Source organism: Leopardus geoffroyi, chromosome D1 (genome assembly GCF_018350155.1).
Source record: "Leopardus geoffroyi isolate Oge1 chromosome D1, O.geoffroyi_Oge1_pat1.0, whole genome shotgun sequence".
Taxonomy (NCBI): domain Eukaryota; kingdom Metazoa; phylum Chordata; class Mammalia; order Carnivora; family Felidae; genus Leopardus; species Leopardus geoffroyi.
The window spans coordinates 62558712-62583950 of NC_059329.1; the positions used below are offsets into that span (position 1 = coordinate 62558712).

The 25239-nt window shown below is 38.0% G+C and overlaps 2 protein-coding genes across 2 annotated transcripts; both read left to right on the forward strand.

Moving 5' to 3' along the window:
- The first annotated feature begins 3289 nt into the window (after window positions 1-3289).
- LOC123602531 (putative olfactory receptor 52P1) lies at window positions 3290-4273 on the forward strand. The gene has a single exon (XM_045487017.1). The coding sequence runs from the start codon at window positions 3308-3310 to the stop codon at window positions 4271-4273; it is 966 nt and encodes a 321-aa protein (XP_045342973.1). The 5' UTR covers window positions 3290-3307.
- Window positions 4274-17158: 12885 nt separating this feature from the next.
- On the forward strand, window positions 17159-18124 carry LOC123602532 (olfactory receptor 52N4-like). The gene has a single exon (XM_045487018.1). It carries the CDS (start codon window positions 17159-17161, stop codon window positions 18122-18124), a length of 966 nt encoding a protein of 321 aa, XP_045342974.1.
- The last annotated feature ends 7115 nt before the right edge of the window (window positions 18125-25239 follow it).

Here is a 25239-nt window from a genome sequence, read left to right on the forward strand (position 1 = left end):
CGTGATGTTGGGACTTTTATCTTACTAAAGGCATTGGCTTTAATGTCACAATAAGAATTGGATTACAGATTGAGTCAGAGGGACAGGTTCACACTGACGTGTGAGAATGATCATACATAGTTATCAACATCATAAATTATTTTATACAAGAGATGCTGTGAGTCTACAGACTCATTCCTATGAAATGGATGGGGGCAGTGATGAACATGGGTAAGTTGCTAAGAGTGCACTGTCCTATGAAGGGGCTGGTATGTGTAAAGTCAGGATCCTTTGAAAGAAACCACAAGAACTGCAAGTGATGTTCACATACATCAATCACCTAGGAGCCAATCTAGTCAAGTGAAATGTGGCAATCTGTGTCCAGTCCAGCTTTCACAAGAGAAAAGTCACAAAGCATAGGGTCTGAGACCTAAAACACAGGAAGGAAGCTCATTGAAGAATCATCAAGTTAAGCCTCCTGGCTATGGGTGAGTGAATTTGTGAGACAATTGAAACTGTAGGAATGTCTGGCATAAACTAAGTGGTTGGGTAGTGTAGTGAGCAAGGCTTTGTTGCTTCTGCATCTGACTCCAGCTTCATTATTTTTATTGAGACAGTTAACTGAGCAGAGATCCACTTTAGCTCCTCAAGCAAATCTGTGTCATAAAAACCAGCACTGGGTACATCCAGTCTAGCTGAGAGCACCCAGGGGAGCTATTTTCCAGTCCCCTAATGATTGCCATGTGACCCCAGAAAACATATAGATAAAAATTGTAAAAAACATTTATTTTATCAGCTAGCTTGTTCTACAATTGAACAGTTCTTATTACATAAATGTTCAAGCTAACACTAGATTTCAGATGGTTTAGGAAACTGTGTGAGAATTCTGTATTGGAGATGAGATCACTTTTGTATTAAAACAAAGGCAATGATAATAGTAAATGGTGTTTAATGATACCTTCTTTGGGCTAAAAACTGTACTAGGTACTTTATACATTTTTAAATAATCTTGAAACTGTCATTACAAAAAAACAGACGAGAAAACGATAGGATCTTAGAAGAAAATTGACTTGTCCAAGGAAGCACTGGAAGTAAGAGGTAAATACAAAGAAGTTTCATGAATTCCAATGTCCACAATTTTTTTCTACCACCACATCTTTCTGCTTTAAAAACTCCAAGGTCCTACACTTCTAAAATATCCTACCTCTTCAAAAAATATGTCAAGACAAGCATGAGATCGGACTGTAGTCTTGCCTGAATATTAGGTGGAGATCTCAAATCAACATTAATAATAGTCATATTTTTACACAAGTCCAAACTTTCACCTTGATGTATTTTCCCTTAGGGAAGATAAGACCCTTGGTCAAATTGATTAGAAAATTAGATCTTTGCTGTCTCTGTTCTCCTAGGCAGAAGCTCACAGAGCTTTGTGACCAATAAGACTCTTTGTATCCTCCTGCTGGTACAAGCCACATTTATCTTTCTTCTGTAGAGGTCATGTGGTTTATTGGCCCTGATCTGTGATTAGCATGGCATTTGTCACCAGCTTCCTCTCCTTCTGTTAGTCCTTATTTCAGAAAACAAATAGTTGATTTTGTTTACCAACATGTTTGGGCTATCTGGTGATTTCTAAATTTTTTTTGTGGGGGAGGGTCCTCTTAAACACACCTAAATGGTAGTGAAGGATAGTCTGTGCAGAAGATGGAGAAATATTTGGTCCATTAAGGAATGGGAGAGTTTTTTCTATTCTCATCTGACAGACACACACCAGGAGCAAGAAAGAGTTGTAACAAAGAGTTGATTCCTCTTTGATACTATTTTCTAACTCCATAAATTTCCTAGAATCAGTGGCTTTTTTATACTGGTTATTACAGTAACTGATTATACAGTGTATAGCATAGGTCTAGTTAAAGAAGAGGTTCACATTAAATATTTGTAGTTGAATACATAGAACAAATTTCTGGCCAGTAAAGTTCTTATTCCCATTTTGAAAGCTTCCAGTGAAAAGCATTTCCCAGCTTTTATCTTAATGACAAGACTTTTGTTTTGATCCCATCATGATTTCACATGTTCTGAGCTTAAGTACTCCCCACTGTAGGCTATGTACTCTTAGGGAGGGGAGGTGTGGGAAAGGTGGGAAAAAGGAAAGTAGTATAGGATTTTTTCCCAACAAGGGATAAGTCATCATCAGGCATGAGTCAAAGTAGTCTTACAAAATCACTTCTTGACATTGTGGAAGAGTGAAATTGAGGATTTGGCTGCATCCTTTCTTTGAAATCAACAAGAACCACAGGTAGAATGTGAATGAAGGATTAACCCAAGAGTGGAATGGACTGTAAAAGTTTGGAAGTTTTTGTTTCAGAAATAGGATGAAGTCCAAAAAGGGTTAGCTTGAACATCTTGGGAAATGGAAACTAGACATAAGAGGGTGGATAGAGCATCCTACAGAATTACAAATGTAGGTTGATCAGGAGTATGTGAAACTCTCTCTTGGTTAATGAAAAGAGTGGAAACAACTATGATAATATTAAGATTAGAAATAATTATCAAGATATAATTACCAAGAAATAATTACCATAGGTCCCAAACCAGAATCCCTTCTAAGTTAAACAATAAACATACCCAACTTTATCCGGTTAACTGTGTTGGCAGTTTGTGTTCTGGACTGATAGTCCCACCATATCTTTTTACATATTTCAGAAAAGAGTGTGAGTGAGTGTGTGTATGTGTGTATGTGTGTGTGTGTGTTATATTGCTGAGAAAAATGAATGACGTCCATACCTTTTGTCAACAATAGTATTTTTTAAGTTTATTTATTTTTTTATTTATTTAGAGAGAGTGTGTGTGGGAGGGGCAGAGGGAGAGAGAGAGAGAGAGAGAGAGAGAGAAAGAGAGAGAGAATTCCAAGTAGGCTCCACACTGTCAGCATGGAACTCGATGTGGGGCTTGAACCCATGTCTAGAGTCTGACACTTAACTGACTGAACCATCCAGGCATCCCTGACAATAGTCTTTAATGAGAAGATAATTCTGATTTATTTAAATGCTTGTTTGAAGCCTTTTTCCATATTCATTTATTTAATTTAACAAGTATTATGTATCAAATACTATTCAAAGTTCTGTACAAATATTAACCAATACAATTCTTTTAAGAACTCTAGGGGTTATTACTCTTATCCCCATTTACAGATGATGATGCTTGCCTAGCATTATATAGTTGGTGTCACTCAAAACTCATTCATATCTCTGCTCTCTGTTGTCTCTTCAGGCAATGTGATACTGTGTGGGGTTTCTGACCAGAGAAGGTGCCCAGAACTTTTGTCCAGACCATGGAGTCTCCTAATCACACTAACCTGGACCCTTCTGTTTTCTTCCTCTTGGGCATCCCAGGTCTGGAACAGTTCCACCTCTGGCTCTCACTCCCTGTGTGCTGCCTGAGCACAGCCACAGTTGTGGGCAACATCACCATCTTGGTTGTTGTTGCCACCGAGCCAGCCCTGCACAAGCCTGTGTACCTGTTCCTGTGCATGCTGTCAACCATTGACTTGGCTGCCTCCTTCTCCACAGTTCCCAAACTACTGGCCATCCTCTGGTGTGCAGCTGGACACATCTCAGCCTCTGCTTGCCTTGCACAGATGTTCTTCATTCATGCTTTCTGCATGATGGAGTCCACTGTGCTGTTGGCCATGGCCTTTGATCGCTATGTGGCCATTTGTCACCCACTCCGCTATGCCACTATTCTCACTGACACCATCATTGCCCGCATTGGAGTGGTAGCTATGGTGCGAGGCTCCATGCTCATGCTCCCATGTCCCTTCCTCATTGGGCGTTTGAGCTTCTGCCAAAGCCATGTCATTCCACATACATACTGTGAACACATGGCTGTTGTGAAGCTAGCATGTGGAGACACCAGGCCTAACCGTGTGTATGGGCTGACAGCAGCACTTTTGGTCATTGGGGTTGACTTGTTCTGCATTGGTCTCTCCTATGTCTTTATTGCAAGATCTGTCCTTCGTCTCTCATCCCATGAAGCTCGGTCCAAGGCCCTGGGGACTTGTGGTTCCCATGTCTGTGTCATCCTAATCTCTTATACACCAGCCCTCTTCTCCTTCTTTACCCATCGCTTTGGCCACCACGTTCCACTCCATATTCACATTCTTTTGGCCAATGTCTATCTACTCTTCCCACCTGCTCTTAACCCTATAGTATATGGAGTTAAGACCAAAGAAATCCGGGAAAGGGTTGTCAGAGTGTTTCAAAGGGGTCAGGGAATTGGGGTCAAGGTACCTGAGTGATCCAGTAGTATAGAAGGGACTTCATCCAGAAGAAAAGATTTTCAAGAAGAAACAGCCTTCAATATTTGAGACTGGTAAGAGGTTTTAATACGGCACTGATATCCTCCACAGTAACTTTTATACCATTTCAAAGAATAATAAATCAGAGAGGAGGTCAGTTGGTTCAGCATTCCTAACTGCCATCCAGGGAAGTATAATCTGGGGAGGTTCTTCCACTTTAGGTTACAAGAGCCTCTGCCTAGTCATAGGAACTTCCCTTACCTTCTGGCCGTCTCCTAATACATCAGGCAGGGATTTCTAACCTCATACTTCAGGTTATAGTTGTGTGTTACCATCTGCAAGGATAAGAAAATAGGATACACAGCTAAAGAAATTAGACCTGCCAGGGACTTACAAGCTTTTGGATGAATCTTATATTTTCTCCATTAGAAATTGAAACCAAGAGGAGGAAAGGGACTCACTAATACCTGCAATATTAGCAAGCGGAAGAGCCAGGGCCTGACACTTAGAATGCTCTGGTACAGAACACTAGGACCTCTATGGATGAGAGTAAAGGATAGGTGAGGAGGAGCCCTTCATTCCTAAACTCCTAATATTAATTCCACAGATATATTCTTGTCTTCACCCTCTAGGAAACCATCTTAATTCCAATTGACCTGGGTATTATTCCCTGAAAATCAATGTCCAAATATTCTTACATAGTCTTACAAGGCCCTCCAGAGGTTGTTGACTTCTATCTCTAAACTTATAAAAGACAGTCACATATACAAACCAATCAGATTATGAAGTCTTAGCTATTAACGCATTCATTTATTTAGAAGGAAAAGAAAGCCATCCCACAATGTTAGGTAGAGGAGACACAAAACCCCAGCTGGAAATTCATAGGCCCTCCAATCTTTGGAGATTATCAGTCCTGAGAGCTAAACACTAAGGAACAGGTTTCTAAAGCTTCCCTTCCTCAAAATATGAATGATACTTCTCATAGGTGGGGATAAATAGTTTGTAAATATTAGACTTCAATACAATATGCTGAAAACTGTCTATTTTTCAAAGGAAAGGAAATCATTACATTGTTCTATAGGAGGATTGTCAATGCATGGGTGGCAATGATTTTAATTATGCTATCATTCTAACCCTCAAACTGAGATATACTTAACAGATTTTAAAGATCTTTATACAAGTCTAAACACCAGCTGACTTTCAATTTCATGCTTCGCATTTACAATTGTACCTGCATACAAACCTATACCCCAACTCTGGGACAATTCTGTACTCTGTGTTTTATGTTCCCGTAAGAAACATAGGATGTTTCTGTGTTCCTATAAGAAAGATTTTTTTTCCATAAAGAAAAAAATGAAGCTTTAGAACTAAACTACCTCCAACCCAAATCTCACATGAACTTTTGGCATCTATAGCCATTGTTTCCTCCTTTATTACTGTATGTATTTATTACGAATTCCTTTTTCTGATCAAGCAAGCTTCTCAAAATATGCTCTTTGGAGCTCAGATTATCACTCACTCCTTTTTTGTTTTCACCACCTCTTCAAATTTCTTGGTACATGACCCAATAGCAAAATTTCCCTTGACCTTAGTGACCTTTTTATGCAAGTGTCTGGAAAATATTTTTTTGGAACTAATTATTTCTGCTTTCTTGATTCCTATTCCTTCCTACATTATAATCTGATTTCAACCACAAGTTAAAGTTTCCAGTGAAGCATATACCATCAAAGCCACTGGTAATCTTTTCTAATGGACCTCCTTACAGCAAGCTGTATTATTGACCATATATTCTTCTCCAGAATCTCTGTGCTGTGACCTCTGTGATATCACACAATCCTAGTTCTTCTTCTATGCCAATGATGTTTTCTTTCTTGTTCTTAAAGAAATTATATTAGGTCAAAGAGGAAGGTCCATAAGGAAGAAATAATTTAAAAAAATCAAAACTGAGAGGCAGCTGGGTGGCTCAGTCTGCAGAACATCTGACTTCAACTCAGGTCATGATATCATGGTTCATGAGTTTGAGCCATGCATGGAGCTCACTGCTGTCAATGAAGAACGCACTTTGGATGGATACTTTGTCCCTTTCTATCTCTGCCCTTCCCCCTGGTTGTGTTCTCTTTCTCAAAAATAAATAAAACATTTAAAAAAAATTTTAAAAATTCAAAACTGAGCACAATAAGGTTAGAAACTGAAAATCAAATGTCAATATCTTTAGCTCTTCAGCAACTGTAAATTCACATGCCATTGACATATCAATTTCTTCAATAAAATTAGTATGGATATTCAGAAGATAAACTTGCTCTTGGCATGATAGAATGAAAACTCATACACTACTAGAAATTTGTTTCAGAAGATGGCGGCGTAGGAGGACGCTGGGCTCACCGCGCGTCCTGCTGATCAATTAGATTCCACCTACACCTGCCTAAATAACCCAGAAAACCGCCAGAGGATTAGCAGAACGGAGTCGCCGGAGCCAAGCGCAGACGAGAGGCCCACGGAAGAGGGTAGGAAGGGCGGCGAGGCGGTGCATGCTCCACGGACTGGCGGGAGGGAGCCGGGGCGGAGGGGCGGCTCGCCGGCCAAGCAGAGCCCCGGAGTCTGGCCTGCAAAAGCGGAGGGACCTGACGGACTGTGTTCCGACAGCAAGCGCGACTTAGCGTCTGGGAGGTCATAAGTTAACAGCTCTGCTCGGAAAGCGGGAAGGCTGGAGGACAAAGGGAGGGAGAGCTGCTGAGCCCCCGGACGACAGAGCTCAGTTTGGTGGGTGGGGAACAAAGGCGCTCACCAGCGCCATCTCCCCCGCCCATCCCCCAGCCAAAATCCCAAAGAGAACCAGTTCCTGCCAGGGAACTTCCTCGCTCCGCGCAAACACCCAACTCTGTGCTTCTGCGGAGCCAAACCTCCGGCAGCGGATCTGACTCCCTCCCGCTGCCACAGGGCCCCTCCTGAAGTGGATCACCTAAGGAGAAGCGAGCTAAGCCTGCCCCTCCTGCCCCTGTGCACCTTGCCTACCCACCCCAGCTAATACGCCAGATCCCCAGCATCACAAGCCTGGCAGTGTGCAAATAGCCCAGACGGGCCACACCACCCCACAGTGAATCCTGCCCCTAGGAGAGGGGAAGAGAAGGCACACACCAGTTTGACTGTGGCCCCAGCGGTGGGCTGGGGGCAGACATCAGGTCTGACTGCGGCTCCGCCCACCAACTCCAGTTATACACCACAGCACAGGGGAAGTGCCCTGCAGGTCCTCACCACGCCAGGGACTATCCAAAATGACCAAGCGGAAGAATTCCCCTCAGAAGAATCTCCAGGAAATAACAACAGCTAATGAGCTGATCAAAAAGGACTTAAATAATATAACAGAAAGTGAATTTAGAATAATAGTCATAAAATTAATCGCCGGGCTTGAAAACAGTATACAGGACAGCAGAGAATCCCTTGCTACAGAGATCAAGGGATTAAGGAACAGTCATGAGGAGCTGAAAAACGCTTTAAATGAAATGCAAAACAAAATGGAAACCACCACAGCTCGGATTGAAGAGGCAGAGGAGAGAATAGGTGAACTAGAAGATAAAGTTATGGAAAAAGAGGAAGCTGAGAGAAAGAGAGAAAAAAAAATCCAGGAGTATGAGGGGAAAATTAGAGAACTAAGTGATACACTAAAAAGAAATAATATACGCATAATTGGTATCCCAGAGGAGGAAGAGAGAGGGAAAGGTGCTGAAGGGGTACTTGAAGAAATAATAGCTGAGAACTTCCCTGAACTGGGGAAGGAAAAAGGCATTGAAATCCAAGAGGCACAGAGAACTCCCTTCAGACGGAACTTGAATCGATCTTCTGCACGACATATCATAGTGAAACTGGCAAAATACAAGGATAAAGAGAAAATTCTGAAAGCAGCAAGGGGTAAACGTGCCCTCACATATAAAGGGAGACCTATAAGACTCGTGACTGATCTCTCTTTTGAAACTTGGCAGGCCAGAAAGAATTGGCACGAGATTTTCAGTGTGCTGGACAGAAAAAATATGCAGCCGAGAATCCTTTATCCAGCAAGTCTGTCATTTAGAATAGAAGGAGAGATAAAGGTCTTCCCAAACAAACAAAAACTGAAGGAATTTGTCACCACTAAACCAGCCCTACAAGAGATCCTAAGGGGGACCCTGTGAGACAAATACCAGAGACATCACTACAAGCATAAAACATACAGACATCACAATGACTCTAAACCCGTATCTTTCTATAATCACACTGAATGTAAATGGATTAAATGCGCCAACCAAAAGACATAGGGTATCAGAATGGATAAAAAAACAAGACCCATCTATTTGCTGTCTACAAGAGACTCATTTTAGACCTGAGGACACCTTTAGATTGAGAGTGAGGGGATGGAGAACTATTTATCATGCTACTGGAAGCCAAAAGAAAGCTGGAGTAGCCATACTTATATCAGACAAACTAGACTTTAAATTAAAGGCTGTAACAAGAGATGAAGAAGGACATTATATAATAGTTACAGGGTCTATCCATCAGGAAGAGCTAACAATTATAAATGTCTATGCGCCGAATACCGGAGCCCCCAAATATATAAAACAACTACTCATAAACATAAGCAACCTTATTGATAAGAATGTGGTAATTGCAGGGGACTTTAACACCCCACTTACAGAAATGGATAGATCATCTAGACACACGCTCAATAAAGAAACAAGGGCCCTGACTGAGACATTGGATCAGATGGACTTGACAGATGTATTTAGAACTCTGCATCCCAAAGCAACAGAATATACTTTCTTCTCGAGTGCACATGGAACATTCTCCAAGATAGATCATATACTGGGTCACAAAACAGCCCTCCATAAGTTTACCAGAATTGAAATTATACCATGCATACTTTCAGACCACAATGCTATGAAGCTTGAAATCAACCACAGAAAAAAGTCTGGAAAACCTCCAAAAGCATGGAGGTTAAAGAACACCCTACTAACGAATGAGTGGGTCAACCAGGCAATTAGAGAAGAAATAAAAAAATATATGGAAACAAACGAAAATGAAAATACAACAATCCAAACGCTTTGGGACGCAGCGAAGGCAGTCCTGAGAGGAAAATACATTGCAATCCAGGCCTATCTCAAGAAACAAGAAAAATCCCAAATACAAAATCTAACAGCACACCTAAAGGAAATAGAAGCAGAACAGCAAAGACACCCCAAACCCAGCAGAAGAAGAGAAATAATAAAGATCAGAGCAGAAATAAACAATATAGAGTCTAAAAAAACTGTAGAGCAGATCAACGAAACCAAGAGTTGGTTTTTTTGAAAAAATAAACAAAATTGACAAACCTCTAGCCAGGCTTCTCAAAAAGAAAAGGGAGATGACCCAAATAGATAAAATCATGAATGAAAATGGAATGATTACAACCAATCCCTCAGAGATACAAACAATTATCAGGGAATACTATGAAAAATTATATGCCAACAAATTGGACAATCTGGAAGAAATGGACAAATTCCTGAACACCCACACTCTTCCAAAACTCAATCAGGAGGAAATAGAAAGCTTGAACAGACCCATAACCAGCGAAGAAATTGAATCAGTTATCAAAAATCTCCCACCAAATAAGAGTCCAGGACCAGATGGCTTCCCAGGGGAGTTCTACCAGACGTTTAAAGCAGAGATAATACCTATCCTTCTCAAGCTATTCCAAGAAATAGAAAGGGAAGGAAAACTTCCAGACTCATTCTATGAAGCCAGTATTACTTTGATTCCTAAACCAGACAGAGACCCAGTAAAAAAAGAGAACTACCAGCCAATATCCCTGATGAATATGGATGCAAAAATTCTCAATAAGATACTAGCAAATCGAATTCAACGGCATATAAAAAGAATTATTCACCATGATCAAGTGGGATTCATTCCTGGGATGCAGGGCTGGTTCAACATTCGCAAATCAATCAACGTGATACATCACATTAACAAAAAAAGAGAGAAGAACCATATGATCCTGTCAATCGATGCAGAAAAGGCCTTTGACAAAATCCAGCACCCTTTCTTAATAAAAACCCTTGAGAAAGTCGGCATAGAAGGAACATACTTAAAGATCATAAAAGCCATTTATGAAAAGCCCACAGCTAACATCATCCTCAACGGGGAAAAACTGAGAGCTTTTTCCCTGAGATCAGGAACACGACAGGGATGCCCACTCTCACCGCTGTTGTTTAACATAGTGCTGGAAGTTCTAGCATCAGCAATCAGACAACAAAAGGAAATCAAAGGCATCAAAATTGGCAAAGATGAAGTCAAGCTTTCGCTTTTTGCAGATGACATGATATTATACATGGAAAATCCGATAGACTCCACCAAAAGTCTGCTAGAATTGATACATGAATTCAGCAAAGTTGCAGGATACAAAATCAATGTACAGAAATCAGTTGCATTCTTATACACTAACAATGAAGCAACAGAAAGACAAATAAAGAAACTGATCCCATTCACAATTGCACCAAGAAGCATAAAATACCTAGGAATAAATCTAACCAAAGATGTAAAGGATCTGTATGCTGAAAACTATAGAAAGCTTACGAAGGAAATTGAAGAAGATTTAAAGAAATGGAAAGACATTCCCTGCTCATGGATTGGAAAAATAAATATTGTCAAAATGTCAATACTACCCAAAGCTATCTACACATTCAATGCAATCCCAATCAAAATTGCACCAGCATTCTTCTCGAAACTAGAACAAACAATCCTAAAATTCATATGGAATCACAAAAGACCCCGAATAGCCAAAGGAATTTTGAAGAAGAAGACCAAAGCAGGAGGCATCACAATCCCAGACTTTAGCCTCTACTACAAAGTTGTCATTATCAAGACAGCATGGTATTGGCACAAAAACAGACACATAGACCAATGGAATAGAATAGAAACCCCAGAACTAGACCCACAAACGTATGGCCAACTCATCTTTGACAAAGCAGGAAAGAACATCCAATGGAAAAAAGACAGCCTCTTTAACAAATGGTGCTGGGAGAACTGGACAGCAACATGCAGACGGTTGAAACTAGACCACTTTCTCACACCATTCACAAAAATAAACTCAAAATGGATAAAGGACCTGAATGTGAGACAGGAAACCATCAAAACCTTAGAGGAGAAAGCAGGAAAAGACCTCTCTGACCTCAGCCGTAGCAATCTCTTACTCGACACATCCCCAAAGGCAAGGGAATTAAAAGCAAAAGTGAATTACTGGGACCTTATGAAGATAAAAAGCTTCTGCACAGCAAAGGAAACAACCAACAAAACTAAAAGGCAACCAACGGAATGGGAAAAGATATTTGCAAATGACATATCGGACAAAGGGCTAGTATCCAGAATCTATAAAGAGCTCACCAAACTCCACACCCGAAAAACAAATAACCCAGCGAAGAAATGGGCAGAAAACATGAATAGACACTTCTCTCAAGAAGACATCCGGATGGCCAACAGGCACATGAAAAGATGTTCAGCGTCGCTCCTTATCAGGGAAATACAAATCAAAACCACACTCAGGTATCACCTCACGCCAGTCAGAGTGGCCAAAATGAACAAATCAGGAGACTATAGATGCTGGCGAGGATGTGGAGAAACGGGAACCCTCTTGCACTGTTGGTGGGAATGCAAATTGGTGCAGCCACTCTGGAAAGCAGTGTGGAGGTTCCTCAGAAAATTAAAAATAGACCTACCCTATGACCCAGCAATAGCACTGCTAGGAATTTATCCAAGGGATACAGGAGCACTGATGCATAGGGGCACTTGTACCCCAATGTTCATAGCAGCACTCTCAACAATAGCCAAATTATGGAAAGAGCCTAAATGTCCATCAACTGATGAATGGATAAAGAAATTGTGGTTTATATACACAATGGAATACTACGTGGCAATGAGAAAAAATGAAATATGGCCTTTTGTAGCAACGTGGATGGAACTGGAGAGTGTGATGCTAAGTGAAATAAGCCATACAGAGAAAGACAGATACCATATGGTTTCACTCTTATGTGGATCCTGAGAAACGTAACAGGAACCCATGGGGGAGGGGGAGGAAAAAAGAAAAAAAAAAAGAGGTTAGAGTGGGAGAGAGCCAAAGCATAAGAGACTGTTAAAAACTGAGAACAAACTGAGGGTTGATGGGGGGTGGGAGGGAGCAGAGGGTGGGTGATGGGTATTGAGGAGGGCACCTTTTGGGATGAGCACTGGGTGTTTTATGGAAACCAATTTGGACAATAAATTTCATATAGTATAAAAAATAAAAAATAAAAAAAAAAAATAAAAAAAAAAAAAAAGAAATTTGTTTCAGATAAATAATAAGACGATTTATGATTCATGAACATTATATATATTGTAGCACTTTTATTAAATAAAAAACCCTGGATATCAAATGATAAAAAAATAAATAAATTCTACTAATGTATTTAATAAACACTACAGTCTTAGAAACCTTCCTTTGGAAGAACATGTAATATGCTACTTGTACACACTTAATTATAAAAATAGCAATATATGTGTAATGATGTAATTTCCCATTTCTTATTAAAGCACTACCTGGGCATATGCTCATATTAATAAATTTAAAAATTTGGTGGCTCGGTCAGTTAAGCATCGGACTTTGGCTCAGGTCATGATCCATGGTTCATGAGTTAGAGCTCTGATGAGGCTCTGTGCTGACAGCTCAGAGCCTGAAGCCTGCTTCAGATTCTGTGTCTCTCTCTCTTTCTCTGCCCCTCCCCTGCTTGTGTTCTGGGTCTCTCTCAAAAATAAGTAAACATTAAAAACATTAAAAAAAAACTAAACGCTGGTAAATGTTACTTCGATGGAGAGACAAGTATGTTTCAAAATGGAATTTTAAAATTTTTTCAAAAAATTTAAAAAGTTATATTTTAAAAAGTTTAAATCACATAATTTAAATATATTCAACTTGATTCCCTTGGGGTCTTTGCAAAACTTCATAGGGAAAGGAGCCAAATCCCTGCAGGAGTGAAATCATTAGGTTCTACTAAAATATCTCATTTCTGATCTATATCCGGCTGTCTATTTACATGCATACACACATGTTCAGATATAGACATACACATGTGCACATATATTCACACATACACACATATACATGTTTAGTTATTTATCAATAACTAAAACCATTTGGGCCCCCTGGAGGTTAGCTCGATTCCAGTTCCAGCAGTGTGTCTGTGATGTTTTGAAATGTTCCCTTGAGGTACTTGGGTATATAACATTCATTTTTCTTCAGGCTTAGGTCAATAGTTTTCATATCAATAAATCCAGAGTTAAAAACTTGCCCAGAGACTGTGATGTTTAGACCACCAAGTTCCTGGAAAATCGAACCAGAAATATTTTATCTTCTTGTTTTTCCTTTCAAAACTTAAGGTATTTAACTATTACAATATAGGGGTTAGTGACAGGATGATTTTCATTTTAGACATAGATGTAAAGAGGAAAAAGGATTTAAGATTGATACTAAATGCTTTTTTCCTCCCCACAGATATAAATGTTTTATTCTATTGACCTAGGTTCAAGTCAGAAGGTGGTGCAAGACAATGATGTGGGGGCTGGTGGAAATATTTATTTCTCACCTTTGGCTTAAAAATCCATTTAGGTGTTCATAATGCCCACGCATCTATATAAACAACTCTTTTAACCATACAGGAATACATGCCAAGAATGGACCACTGCCAGGTCATGGAATAATGGGAAATATAGAGAGAGCAATTCTAGGTCATGAGAGTTATATTCAAATTTCCCTTGCTGCTTACCTGCCTTCCTTTTTTTCCTTACGAGTGTCTGATTTTACTTGAGGTAGACTCCGTAAATTCTTACTTATGCCAAAATATATTTTAGGCCAATATATATTTTGTAGTTTTATTTACCAGGAGAAACCTATTGTCATGTCCTAAGAATTGAGAATGCTTTAATGGAGGATGTAGTGTGAGCCCTGACAGTTGGCTTTTCTTTTTTGTAATGCTAAGTTTTGATTGCCAAGGCATCCATTTCAAAGAGGCACCCACTTCCAAGATGTTATCTCAGATAAACGTCTTGCCAGCCACTTGACTGGATAATCCCGCACCTCCTTTGTTTTACAGATCTTGGTTGATGCTGATAACTGACCTTTTGGACCACCTTTTAAATTTTCTTTCTCTTTCCCTGTGCCTTAAATTCCCATTCTTAGGTTTTAAATTCACTGATAAAGAGTGAGCCTGAGATACCCTCGGTGGCACCCTCAACTCCAATAAAAGTTAGAACACCAGGCCCACCGCTTCTCCCACCCCTGCCTTGACTTCTCTGTGTGGCCCCAGGTGCCCCATGATTTCTAGGACTTGTAAGTAATAAACCTTGTGTCTTGCAAAGTTTTCTGTTGGTTTTTGCTGAAGGCATCTTGCAGGCATCATAAGAATCCCAAGGACCAGTTCAGCCACAATACTGGTTATCCATAGGCTGAGATCAGCACAAAACAGGGAGAAAAAAAAAATCACTGCCTATAATTTCTGGAAATGAGGATTGACAATAAGTGGTAGATAAAGTAGTACTTTATGAAAGGTGAGAAAGGTGTAGCAATGTCCAGAAACACTGGCTATACACCCAGAGCTAAATATCAGTAACTTTCTCTGGAAAGAGGTATTGAATTAGACTGTTGGGAACAAATTTAAATTTGTTTTAAGGCAACAAATTAACTTTGTGATTGATACTGGGTTGCTTTCATTTAAACATATCACTAACAGGGCATTTTGCAAATGAAATGAACCTAAAATTTACTGTAAAAATAAAGCCATTCCTAAATGATTAAAGTGATCTTTATGGGAAAACACATACAGAAGTTTACTTTATAATAAGCTATAGGGGAAATATTAAGACCTAGAATTAAGCATTGTCCAGAATTGCCAAGATTGGCTTATATTAAAGACGAAGCTGCAAACGTGGGTTAGTATTTAGAGGCACAAGGAGATACAGACTGAGGCAAACAGATGACCATAATAGTAAGAGTTTATAATTTTATAGACTAAATGTATTTTTTTATGAGAATAGTAGTACAAAAGTGCCAGAAGTTGTTCTAAAACATGCCCTCTAAGGGATATGTTCCCAATATTGTAACATATTTATCTGTGCTACATATATTTACATTTTTATTTTGGTAAATAACATACAACAGTTCTTTGAATGTTGTAAACCCATTGTAAACAATTTTCTAAATGCATTTACAACACTGGTAAACTCAGGGTTGTAGTTTTAGTCCTAGAGGACCTAGATATCCTAGTCTGTCTGTAATCAAGACCATCATATTTTGACTGTTTGTCTAAGTGGAGATTAATAAAGCAAAAATATTAGCTTAAAACCAAATCATTGGCATTAACTTGAAAACTGGCACTTTCATCAGATTTAAGTGTTAATTTGGGAAGTTTTCATATTAATACCAACTATATACTAATAAGTTACATAAGAGGATTTCTGTGCATCCCATGATTTAAGTTATGGATATTTTGTCAAAGATGGAATAGAAGTGCCATGCTTAAAACAATCAACTTCAATTTAATCAACATTAAAGTCATCCTATGATTAGAACTACCTAGAATTTCTGAAAAAATTCTGAACCAATTTTTCTTGCTTTAATTACTACTTCATGTGAAATTAACAGGTCTACTCCAAATTTTGTATGTATTTCTCTGATGATTGTACATTAATTTACTTTGTTGTTTGGTTTTCTTTATCATATGACCTTCTGTACTGCCTATATACATTGTTATAAAATTAACAGATTTATGTCCACTTATATAGGGCAGTTTAAATAATTTATCCTAATAGTCCAAATCAATGTATTTTTTTTTTTTTTTTTTTTGGGACAGAGAGAGACAGAGCATGAACGGGGGAGGGGCAGAGAGAGAGGGAGACACAGAATCGGAAACAGGCTCCAGGCTCTGAGCCATCAGCCCAGAGCCTGACGCGGGGCTCGAACTCACGGACCGCGAGATCGTGACCTGGCTGAAGTCGGACGCTCAACGACTGCGCCACCCAGGCGCCCCTAAATCAATGTATTTTATCTGTCTTTTGTCACATTAACATTTTATTGATTTATTTAGGAAATTTTGCCTTCTGTTTCATAATGGGAATGCTTTGTTTAGGTAGTATTTTTACAGTGATTTATGCATTTACATTCTGCTTTTATTGTTGGAGGTTCCTTTTGTATTTTCCAAATAATAGTAATTAAAATATATTTCAGTAATTTTTAAAGAATTCTGGCACTTGTACTTTTCAATATGATATCTGAGAAACAGGGTGACCCTCAGGCTATTTCCTTAGAAGAATCCTCCTATTCAGAAATTGATAGAGTGTGTCATGATTGGGCCCTGTTTCTAGCCCCATCTCCAACTTCCTAATGCCCACATGCAAAAGCTTTTACTATATTTTTTCTCAAAATATGATTTATTTCAAGTCCAATTATTTTTCGTGTTTAGTTTTCTGGAGTATATGTACAGTTATCAATATTTAAATAATATATTTAAACAAAAATAGCTTCAGAAAAAATAATAACCAAACTTTGTCCTTTATAAATGGATGCCATTTGTCTATTAATGAACTAGGCAACTATTAAGCAATAAAAAGTATTTGTTGCCTACAGTGATGAATGAATTAAAAAATGCACAGATATAATCTATTTGGTTTAAATAATGTTTATATTCATATTCCCTGGAAGTCAGAAAAATTGGTTGTTTGGCCACTGAAATGTATCTTGGGGTAAAAGGGCAAAAGAAATGAAGACAGTGACTATGATCAAGATGTTTTCTTCTCTTATCTCTATCTAGGAGGACCCACAAATTCTATAAGATGATTGATGATCATCCTAGGTTGATGATGCTAATGTTAAACCAAACAGACCTGACCCCAGCTTCATTCATTCTTAATGGGATCCCAGGACTGGAGGACAGGCACATGTGGATTTCCTTCCCATTCTGCTCCATGTATGCTGTGGCAATGGTAGGGAATTGTGGGCTCCTCTACCTCATCTGCTATCAAGACTCCCTGCACAGGCCCATGTATTACTTTTTAGCCATGCTTTCCCTAACTGACATTTTCATATGCTCTAGTGCAATCCCTAAAGTCCTCAGCATATTCTGGTTCCATCTCAAGGAAATCAGCTTTGATGGATGTCTGGTCCAAATGTTCTTTGTCCACACCTTCACAGGGATGGAGTCTGGGGTGCTCATGCTTATGGCCCTGGATCGCTACGTGGCCATCTGTTACCCTCTGCACTACTCAACTATCCTCACCAATCCTGTCATTGCAAAGGTTGGGCTTGCTACTTTCCTGAGAGGGGTGTTCCTCATCATTCCCTTCACTTTCCTTATCAAGTGCCTGCCCTACTGCAGAGGGAATATAATTCCTCACACCTACTGTGACCACATGTCTGTAGCCAAGTTATCCTGTGGAAATATCAAGGTCAATGTCATCTATGGTCTGATGGTTGCCCTCTTGATTGGGGGCTTTGACATCTTGTGCATCATAATCTCCTACACCATGATCCTCCGGGCAGTGGTCAGCCTCTCTTCAGCAGATGCTCAGCAGAAGGCCTTCAGCACCTGCACTGCCCACATCTGTGCCATTGTTTTCTCCTACAGTCCAGCCTTCTTCTCCTTCTTTTCCCACCGCTTTGGGGGCCACACAATCCCTCCATCTTGCCACATCATTGTGGCCAATATTTATCTGCTTTTGCCTCCCATGATGAATCCCATTGTCTATGGGGTGAAAACCAAGCAAATACGCGACTGTGTCATCAGGATCCTTTCAGGTTCTAAGGACCTCAAATCCCACAGCATATGAAAGGAATATTAGTCTGGGTTGGGTGAAAAGGGAAAGAATGCTACTCTCTGCTGTTTAGGCAGGAGAATTTCCCAGAATAGATATATAATTTTTCCAGGTAAGCATGATGGATAATTTTTCCCATTACATTTTCTGCAGAATACCAAAGTAATTTTTCATGCCACATTACCCCCTATGAGCTTTTTACCTGCAGGTTTTCTGTGTAGCTGAGGTCTTGGTACTATTAGGTTCCAAGAAAGAAAAATACTAATGAGAAGCTGGGCCAATTATCCAGAAAATTGAATCACATGATACTAATGATCTGGGCTTAGATGACTCAAAATGTTCTGTTTTTTACTTGTAAATGAAATTTCCAGTTTGATCATTATAATTAAACCTTGGAAAAAATGTATTATACATTCTCATTATTCACAAAAGTGCTCTGTTTTCTCAGTCACTTATAAAATATGAAACTGGAAAGTGTTCTATGAGGTCATTAGTATAACAAAGTGTAAGATCCTGGGGTCCTATGAGAAACTTGGTGACCTAGTATCTGACTGGATCTCTCCTAGAATGAGACATTCACATAATTCCTTCCTTCCCAACTAGTGGGTTGTCTGTTTTCTTCAAGATGGTTTTCAATGAATGCACAGTTTGGAAGGAGTTATGAATGATAGGACAATATGAAATATAATAATAATGACAGTTATAAAATATAATAAATGTATTTCTAGAAGTACAGCGTTCTGGGGAACAATAGTTATTTTTCTTATTTTGAGCTGATAATTAAGAGAATGGCTCGAATATTTTCTGTGTGATGTTCAAGTTCTTTCTAAATTAACATGAAGTAAGAAGCTACAGATAATAATAGTTTTATAGCATTGTCACAGAGCACATAGAGAAGATTGCAAAGTCGATTTTTCCTGCCCAACTTCCAAGAATTACTTTCCTCTGATGCTCATTAATTTCCATTAGTTTGTATTTAACCTCAGTATTTTTCATTTTATAAAGGCATAAGACAAATAAACTTTTATCACAAAATCACCCTCTTTTCATATTTTATTTCTTTGTCCACCTTGATAGCAAATCTTCTTTAAAGGTTACCAGTATTTATGACTTCTACTTACATACACATCTTGAAGTAATGCTTAACCACTTCTGGCTTTTTCTTTAGAATATCCTCCATCTCATCGTTTCACTGAAATTACTTTTGTCAATTTACAGATGATTTTCATGTCACTAAAGCCAAAAAGTCCTTCTCCATGCCCATCTTGCCCTAACTCTCAACAATATGAATATAACTGATTAGTCCCTTCATCTAGAAACCCTCCCTTTTCTTGAATGCTGCAACACATCAGACATTAGAAGTCGTTCTTCCTTCTCACAGAACACTTCCTATAGTTCCATTTGTTTTCTCTTGTCCTCTGGATTTCTTTATATTAGCATATCCTTGGGTTCAAATCTCTTCTTTTAGCACTCATTCCCCGGGCATTCCAGCATACATAGCCATAAATGCCATTCTAGGCTAATGGCTGCCAGACTATTAACTCATTAATGGATTCACGGAAACTCTGGTGCAAGTTCAAAGTGATAAACTTCCTTATACCTTTTTTCTTAATGTCACACTGTCATTTCTAGGTCTTTTTCTTGTTTTACTTTTTGTTTTTACTTTGATCTTATTTCATTCCTAATCTTCAGGCCTATCATCCAGTGACATTCTCTATGTGTTTGACATATATTGTTAAACATGTGACTATGAGGTCATTTACTGAATGTTTATTTTAGGAACTTACATCTGTTTCATTGTGCTAAAATATTACATTGCTTACTTTTAACTCAATTATTTTTAAAAATGTATTTTTAATAAAATTATTTATGCTTCAAATCTTGCTTGTGATTATTTTATAGACTTTCCTAGCATGCAACCAACACTACTTTCTTAATCATTCCCTGATTATGGATTTCTAAGTTTTTTCAGTCTCTGTCACCACAAATAACACTATGCTGAGCATCTTTACTCACATGCACACGTACACACACCCTGGCCCTTATGGAACTGGGGATATTTTATTCTGAATATACACAGTGGAGTGTGTTTGCAGAGTCATAATCTCTGGACACTACCTTTGATTAAGCAGCCTTTAGACTGCTGGGCAACTTTTCAGTGGAAACAATGGAAGCCAAAAGACAAATGATATTTTGGAAGTGCTGAAAAAATACTTACAAATCAGAATTCTAATGAAAAATCCTTCAAAAAAAAGATAGCATAAATACCTATTCATATAAACTAAAGCTGAGAGGAAATACTAAAGTAAGTATGTTATTCAGAATTTAGAATAATGATTACCTGATGGAAGCTCAGAACAAAATATTGGAATGCATAACAAAACTAACACTGAAGAAAAATACAATAATGACAGTAATAACACCTATTTTATTGTTCCAAAAATGGCAAGAGGAACAAAGAAAAGAACAGATGGAACATGATACAAAAGACAATAGGAACATGGAAAACTTGACAAAAATGATGGCAGTATTACATTAGTATGAGTTGACAAAGCAAGTCAATGAAAGGAAGTGAAATGAAAATTAAGACAATATCCTTAAAAACTTAGTATTGTTAAAAGACATTAAACATCCACACACATATATAAAATGAGAAAAAGCTTGTGTGGCTAGACCAGACAAAGTAGATTTTAACACAATAAATGTTAGGAGTGATAAAATGCAACATTCCGTTGTTGGGAAAATAAATAGCTAGACCAGACAAAGTAGATTTTAACACAATAAATGTTAGGAGTGATAAAATGCAACATTCCGTTGTTGGGAAAATAAATAAAGTTTTACACCATAAGATAGCTGACGGGACTAAAACATGCTCTGGTCTCTAGCTTGGAGTCCCCTCTTCTGGGTTCTTTTTGCCCTGTTTGCCAGGGCAAACGAACCGCCCCCCACGAATATGGAGGCTGACAACTATAAATTACCCTTCCCGCTTGCATTGGGCGCTCAGATCTTTGGAGAAACGGTCTCCTCTGAGCCCTCCGGTGTAAATAAATCTTCAATCCACCAAGATCTCCGAGTGCAGCTTGGTTTTTCTGCCAGCGTTCCAGCCTGGTTCCGTAATACCATGATTACAGTAGCAATCCAACAGGAAATATACCTAACTTTGTATATGCTTAATATCATTATAGATACATAACAATATATACAGACAAAGAGGTGGATAATACTAGAAGGGGAAACTGACAAATCCACAGTGAAATCATAGTTGCAGCAACTGAAACGTAGAGAATTAGAAAAATCTAAATAGTACAGAATATCTGAACATAAGCAAATTAAGCCAATTGCCCTGTTAAGTAAACAACATCCACCAGCTTCAAGCATAGTTTTATTTCTCAAGCAAATATAAAACATTTACCAAAATAAACAAAAAGAAGGTGTCAAGAGCAACCTTATCCCAATAGATTTGAAAATGTTGATGAGACAGACGTGTATTAAAAACACTTCAAGGGATCTAAGAAGAAATATAAGGTTATAGTAGTCATACATCTATTAAGAAAATGAATCATGGGGCACATGGGTGGCTCAGTTGGTTGAGTGTCAGACTTCGCCTCAGGTCATGATCTCGCAGTTCATGAGTTCAAGTCCCACATTGGGCTTGCTGCTGTCAGCATGGAGCCCTTTTGGATTCTCTGCCCCTTTATCTCTCTGCCCCTCCCTGCTTATAATCTCTCTCTCAATAAAAGATAAAACATTTAAAAAAAGAAAGAAAGAAATCAGTTACCTAAAATTTCCATGAGCATGTGCATACATGTGTGAATATGAGTGTTGGAGGTTATATGGTAATACATTATGACCAAGTGGGATTTATTCCAGGAACTCAAAGCAGGTTGGCTGAGAACACACACAAGTAATCAACTTAAATATGATGAAATAGATTTAAATAGGAAAAAAATCATAAGATTACTACAATAGAGTAAGAAAAAATTTGTTTTAATTAAATATCCATTCATGATTAAAACACAGCAAAATCTAAATTTAGAAGGAAATTTTAATTTGATAAAAGGCATGCACAAAAAAACCTACAGCTAATATCCCAATTAATGATGAAATATGAAAATATGTCTCCCTTAGGATAATAGCAAGACAAAGATGTCAACCATTCCCACTTCTATCCAACATTGTACTAGAGGTCCAAGCAGTAGAATAAAATTAAAAGAGTGAAAAAGGCATTAATATTGAAAAGAGTCAAAAGACTCTTCCTTTTCATTTGAAAATGGAAAACGTAAGACACAAACACTAGGGGGTGCTGCCAAAGCAATTTCTAGACGGAAACTTTATTTTTTTAAATTATTTTTATTTTTTTAATATGAAATTTATTGTCAAATTGGTTAGATGGAAACTTTCTAACACTAAATGCATATATTAAGAAAAAAGAAAGATCTCAAAAGCAACTTTATTCCACAAGGAACTAGAAAAAGAACAAATGAAGACCAAAACAAGGAGAAGGAAAGAAATCACAAAAGGTAGAGCTAAATAAAATGGAGACCACAAAAACAATCGCAAATATCAATGAAAGTGAGGCCTAGGTTTTTGTAAAGATAAACAAATTGGCAAACCTTTAGCTGAACTTACTAAGAAAAAAAGAAAGAGGTAGCAAATAAACAAAGCCAGAAATGAAAGAGGAGACATTACAACTGATACCATACAAAACACATGTGATTGTTAGAGATTACTATGAAAATTATATGTCAACAAATAATCCAGGAGAATATATTCTATATTACAACAATTGTCAGTTAATATATTGGTCCCTCCAATTTTTTCCCTCAAAATGCTATTTCGGGAACTGTGTACAAAATATATTAAGAACTCTTAAAACTCAGTCATAAAAAGATAAACCAGTTAAAAACCAAGCAAAGGGTATGAATAGATCTTTCTCCAGAGAAGATAGAAATAAGTCAGTAAGGAACATGAAGAGGTGCTCAACGTTATTAGTCATTAAAGAAATGTAAAACAAAATTATAATGAGATACTGTTCACATCCAAGAGAATAATTATACTAAAAAAACCCAGTAACAATCACGTTAGCAAGAATGTAGAAAAATTGGAACCCTCAGACACTGCTGGTAGGGATGTAAAATAGTTTAAAAAATTGCTATTTTGCTCTCAACTACTTTTCTATGTGCTGATAAACAATCTTTACATGCATGCTTCAGATGTACCATATGCTTGTCATGACCTAATCTGAATTTATTCTCTCCTCCTATAACCTGGTCTTTCTCCAATCTTCCTTAAGAATGTGAATAACATCAGGTGCCATCCCACTGCATATACCAAACACTAGAATTGTTCTTTGGTTGCGGCGCCTGGGTGGCTCAGTGGGTTAAGCATCTGACTTTGGCTCAGGTCATGGTCTCGCAGTTTGCGAATTCGAGCCCCATGTCAGGCTCTGTGCTGACAGCTCAGAGCCTGGACCCTGCTTCGGATTCTGTGTCTCCTTCTCTCTCTGCCCCTCCCCCACTCATGCTCTCTCTCAAAAATAAACATTAAAAAAAAGAAAGAATTGTTCTTTGGTCATCTAAATATGAGACCTTGAAACCATAAAGCCCTTAGAAGAGAACATAAGCAGTCATTCCTTTGCCATCAGCCACAGCAACAGTTTTCGTGATATGTCTTCTAAGTCAAGGGAAACAAGAGCAAAAAGAAACTATACTAAACCAAACTAAAAACCTGCATAGTGAAGGAAGCCATCAACAGAACAAAAAGGCAACGCACTGAATGGGAGAAGATATTCGCCAAGTGATCTATCCAATAAGGGGTTAATATCCAAAATATGTAAAGAACTTACACAACTGAACACCAAAATCCCCCAAATAACCCAATTTAAAAATGAACAGAGGACTTGAATAGACATGTTTCCAAAGATGACATAGAGTGGGTCAACAAATACATGAAAAGATCATAGCATCACTAACCATCAGGGAAAGGAAATTTAAAACCGCTATGAGATATTGCTATCATAATGGTTAGACTCTAAAAGGCAAGAAACAATAAGTGGTGATGAGAATGTGGAAAAAAATGTGCACTGTTTTTGGGAATGCAAACTGGTATAGCCACTGTGGAAAAGAGTATGGATCTTTCTTAAATAATTAAAAATAGGAATACCATATGGTCCAATAATTCTGCTACTGGATATTTATGAAGAGAATTAAAAATGGAAATACTATATGATCCAATAATTCTGTTATTGGGTATTTATATGAAGAAAATGAAAATTCTAGTCTAAAATATATACATATCCCTATGTTTATTGAAGCATTATTTATAATACCCAAGATATGGAAGCAACCTGTGTCCATCTATTACAAATAGATAAAGAAGTAAATAAATATATATATATATATATACATATATATAATGAATAATATTATAATAAAAATATATATGTAATGGAATATTAGCCTCAAAAAAGAATGCGATCTTGCCATTTGCTACAACGTGTGAAAGTGAAATAAGTTAGACAAAGAAAAAACAAATATTATATGATTTCACATATATGTGGAATCTAAAAAACAAAACAGGGGCACTTGGGTGGTTGAGTTGGCTAAAGGTCCAACTTTGCCTCAGGTCATGATTTCACGGTTTGTGGTTTCAAACCCCACATTGACTCTGCTGTTAGCATGAGCCTGCTTAGGATCTTCTCTCTCTCTCTCTCTCTCTCTCTCTCTCTCTCTCTCAGATTAAATGAACATTAAAAAATGTTTTTAAATATTTTAAATATTTTTTAACATTAAAAAACAAAACACATGAATAAACAAATAAAAAAGAGATTCAAACCTATAAATACAGAGAACAAACTAATGGTTGCCAGCAGCGGGGGGTAGGGGAGGAGTAACAGTGAAAGTGAAGGTAGGTACACCTTTCAGTTACGGAATGAATAAGTTATGGGGATGAAATGTACAGCATAGGGAATATAGTCAGAGGTGTAGTAATAGCCCTGTATGGTGACAGATGGTAGCTACACTCTGGTGAGCATAATACAATGTATAAACTTGTTGAATCATTATGTTGTACACTTGAGCCTAATGTAACATTTCTATCAACTATACTCAAGGAAAAAAAGAGAGAAAAAA

Bases quoted from the DNA above. Each gene is read 5' to 3' on its own strand.
- LOC123602532 (XM_045487018.1), top strand. From the start codon at position 17,159: ATGCTAATGTTAAACCAAACAGACCTGACCCCAGCTTCATTCATTCTT.
- LOC123602531 (XM_045487017.1), top strand. From the start codon at position 3,308: ATGGAGTCTCCTAATCACACTAACCTGGACCCTTCTGTTTTCTTCCTC.